The 804-nt window shown below is 57.2% G+C and overlaps 1 protein-coding gene across 1 annotated transcript; it reads right to left on the bottom strand.

Annotated features, from left to right (window-relative positions):
* Positions 1-37: 37 nt before the first annotated feature.
* On the bottom strand, positions 38-336 carry SPRG_18673 (hypothetical protein; the record flags this gene model as incomplete). Its single annotated transcript, XM_012358114.1, has 1 exon — positions 38-336. A coding segment is annotated over one exon (299 nt), but the record flags the coding sequence as incomplete, so codon positions are not given.
* Positions 337-804: the final 468 nt, after the last annotated feature.

Raw genomic sequence — 804 nt, 5'->3', positions numbered from 1 at the left:
GTTGAACTGACGCGGCATATAGAGAGCCTCGACGTACACGGGCGACGTGAGCGGGCCCGAGTAGTTGGCGACCGCCGCACCGAGGTAGAAGCTACTGTAGCCGAACGCGACGGCGGCGAGGATCCACAAGAGCGGCTCAAAGGCCGGGAGCAGGACCTTCTTGGCAGCCTCCATGTCGCCGAGGTACGCTGTGGACCGCGTCCGTCGGAGGTGCACGATGATCGAGAGCGATGCGATCAAGAGGAGGCCGTAGCCAAAGACGTTGACGACCTGGACCTTGTGGTAGTCATGGTAAAAGGCATCGCCGAGAACCGCCTCCCCCGCGGGCGCAGACATGTGTGGCGATCAAAATTGAATTGTGGCAAGCTTCTGGGATCGACGATGCGAACGCATCCACCTCCACCTGCGGTTCGTTCGTAGGCAAAGTAACATGCGCCCTTCAAACCTACGACTGCGTCACGTTGTGCTACACATCACCGGCAACAGTAGGACGCACAGAACCTGATGTGGCCCGTCTTGTGGCCTCTCTATCGCCTCGCCATTGACGTGAGATGCCAACGACTCGTGTATTACTGTAGTAGAGAAGATTTCGGTCTTCAGGACGCGATCGCTCATCTCGCCGGATCTGCTACTACGCGTCCACAAGCTGCGTCCACTTCGGATTGAAGCATGTCGGGAGGAGTGGTGGGTGTGATGACAAAAGTAACCAGTTTGCACTTGCAAAGTGCAATGTGGCGCACCGAGATCTTATTCGATCTTAATGTTTATTCTTGCTGGTGAAAGCGACGACGCGGCGCCGTAGGC

The sequence above is a fragment of the Saprolegnia parasitica genome, assembly GCF_000151545.1.
Source record: "Saprolegnia parasitica CBS 223.65 unplaced genomic scaffold supercont2.1374, whole genome shotgun sequence".
Classification (NCBI taxonomy): Eukaryota; Oomycota; class Saprolegniomycetes; order Saprolegniales; family Saprolegniaceae; genus Saprolegnia; species Saprolegnia parasitica.
This window is presented reverse-complemented; position numbering and strand designations above follow the sequence as displayed.